The 2970-nt window shown below is 31.8% G+C and overlaps 1 protein-coding gene across 1 annotated transcript; it reads right to left on the bottom strand.

Annotated features, from left to right (window-relative positions):
- Positions 1–388: 388 nt before the first annotated feature.
- LOC148943141 (ribulose-phosphate 3-epimerase-like) lies at positions 389–1045 on the bottom strand. The gene has a single exon (XM_089102450.1). The coding sequence runs from the start codon at positions 1043–1045 to the stop codon at positions 389–391; it is 657 nt and encodes a 218-aa protein (XP_088958576.1).
- Between the last annotated feature and the right edge of the window lie 1925 nt (positions 1046–2970).

Genomic DNA, 2970 nt, shown 5'->3' with positions numbered 1-2970 from the left:
ACTATGTGAAAGGTGGTTTTCCAAAGGGCCGAACAGAAATAACCAAGAAACAGCTTAGGTTATTAAGTTACAGGTTTCAGGCTATGTTGAGAGTCACGTTGAAAATTGTTACAACAGGAACAAGCCTTCTCCTTCATCCTCTTTAACTGCCCCTTTCCTAAAGACATCCGATCAAAACCTTGAAATAGGCCTCTTGTTCCAAATAGTCTATAGATACTATGCCTTCACAGATTACCTAACCCCCACTGTCCCTAGGGCAAGAGTTTTAAATTGTAAAAATTATCCTTTATATAAATTAATTACTATATGCCGTGATTTGTTTTTTACTAGGTTTCGCATATCCTTATAGCTCAGATACTGATGTCCGTATATTGTGTTTTTCTTCTAGTCATTTAGTTTTGTTCCATTCATCACGCAGGCCTTTGATGGCTTCTCGTTTATTCTTTGCACCCGTTACTGCTGTGCCGGCAACAATAACATTGGCTCCTGCTTCAGCACAGCAACTTATATTTGCATGAGAAACTCCACCATCTACTTCAATGTCTACATCGGGAAATTGGCTTCGGATGTATTTTATTTTAGGAATCATGTTATGCATAAATTTTTGTCCGCCAAATCCTGGCTCAACTGTCATTATAAGAACAAGGTCACAAAGATCGATATACTGTATGAGATCATCAACTGGCGTGTTTGGCTTTATACCAATCCCCACCTTCATACCAGCCTCTTGAATTTTACTAACCAACGACTCAATGTCCTTTCCGGCCTCTAAATGGAATGTGTACCGATTTAAGCCTGCGTCAGCCATTGGTTGAATCCACTTCTCTGGATCAGACACCATCATATGGGCTTCGAGTACGGTTTTGGGTAGTTGAGTTCTAAGACTTTTCACAACTGGATGTCCAAACGTTAGATTCGGGACAAAGTGTCCATCCATAACATCTAAATGAAGAAAATCGGCACCAGAATTAATTATCTCTTGACATTCTTGTGCCAAATTTGACAAATCTGAGTTTAAAATTGAAGGCCCAATGGAAAGTTTCATTTCAACTTGTACTTGCCCATTAACGTCCATTGCGAGCTGTGCTTTGCCAACTGTGCTTGAAATGATCTTTTTGGCTGTAGCTTCATTTTTTATATTCTTTTTAACAAAATCCATGATATCTTTTATTTCAAAGGCATTATCGTTTATGAACATAAAATCACGTGTGGAGTACCATGAACCTAGCAAAAAACGAAACTAATTTTAAAATTTTCAGGTATTTTTCTAGTTTTAATTAAAAAATTTAAATTATTGCTCCGATACCATAAATATTTTTGCAGTTTATATAATAGCTTTAGTGATCCTGAACTGAAAACTGAAAACTAAATTATTTTTTTTCATGGAAATACACATTAAATGACACGTCGGGTAGTTGGAACCTAACAAAAAAAATGAAACAAACTTAAAAATTTTCAGCTATTTTAACAATTTTAATTAAAAAGTTAAAATTATTGCTGAGACATGATAAATATTTCTGCAGTTTACATAATAGCCTTAACGATCCTGCACTGAGAACTAAAATAAAATAATATTATCTTGTCGAAATGTAAACGTGTATAAATATTGCAATCACGTATTACATCATAAATGGTTACAACCTACAACTAATATCATCATTCATCAAGCTTGTACGTAAAACTGCAGTTTCTTGTAAAAAGTGATTCTATTTTAAAAATTTTTGTTTTTAATTACAAAAGTCACTAAATGTAGCAATTTCCTTCCAGATGAGCCATCGAAGAGCCTTCTATGATTTTACAGTGCCCAGCTATCAGAATTGAAAAAAAAACAGAAATAAAAAAAGGATGCCCTTGATGGAGAAAATAGTGGTTTCAGCCACTTTTTTCTTAATTAGGATTGGAAGCGTTTGTCTCTTACTAGGTTATTAGCTACCGCTGCAACCCAGATATATATTTTGATTACTTGACTCTGATACTCTTCTCTGTCAATCTTTCATTTCTTTCGTTTACTTCTTGACATCTTGTCAATGTACAAAACATAAAATCACGTGTTAAGTAGTTAGAACCTAGCAAAAAACAATACTAATTTTAAGATTTTCAGGTATTTTTCTTGTTTCAATTAAATAATCAAAATTATTGCTCAGACACCATAAGTAATTTAGCAGTTTAAATAATAATTACAGCAATCCTTAACTAGAAACTAAAATAACTTTTTATGGAAATACACTAAATGACACGTTGGTTAGTTAGAACCTACCAGATACTAAAACTATTTTAAAAATTTTAGTGTATTTTTCAATTTTTAATTAAACAATTAAAATTATTGCTCGGACACCTTAAATATTTTTGCAGTTTACATAATAACTTTAGTGACCTTTAACTGAGAACAAAAGTAAGACAAAAATTTCTTGCCTAAAGATAAACGTGTATAAATATTGCATTCACATATTACGTCATACACGGTTACAGCACACAATTATGATTATCATTCATCAAGCTTGTATATAAAAATGCAGTTTTAAATAAAAAATTAATTATATTTTAAAGATTATATTTTTAATTAGGATTTGACGTGGTCGTCTATTACTAGGTTGCTAGCTACTGCTGCAACCCGGATAGATATTTTGATTACCTGACTCTGATACTTTTCTCTGTCAAAATTTCATTTTTTCGTTCACTTCTTGATGTCTTGTCAATGTTTAAAACATAAAATAACGTCTCGAGTAATAAGAACCTAGCAAATAATAAAACTAATGTTAAAATGTTCAGGTATTTTTTTTAGTTTTAATCAAAAAATTAAATTTATTGCTCAGACACAATAAATAATTTTGCAGTTTACATAATAACCTTAGCGATCCTGAACTGAAAACTAATTTTTTTTTTTCATGGAAATACACATTAAAGAACGTCGGATAGTTGGAACCTAACTAAAAAATGAAACAAATTTAAAAATTTTCAGCTATTGTAACA

This window comes from Artemia sp. Qi Xiang Cuo, chromosome 16 (assembly GCF_049724085.1).
Source record: "Artemia sp. Qi Xiang Cuo chromosome 16, ASM4972408v1, whole genome shotgun sequence".
In the NCBI taxonomy this organism is placed as follows: domain Eukaryota; kingdom Metazoa; phylum Arthropoda; class Branchiopoda; order Anostraca; family Artemiidae; genus Artemia; species Artemia sp. Qi Xiang Cuo.
Note: the sequence above shows the minus strand (reverse complement) of the source record. Positions and strands in the feature narration are given on the sequence as shown.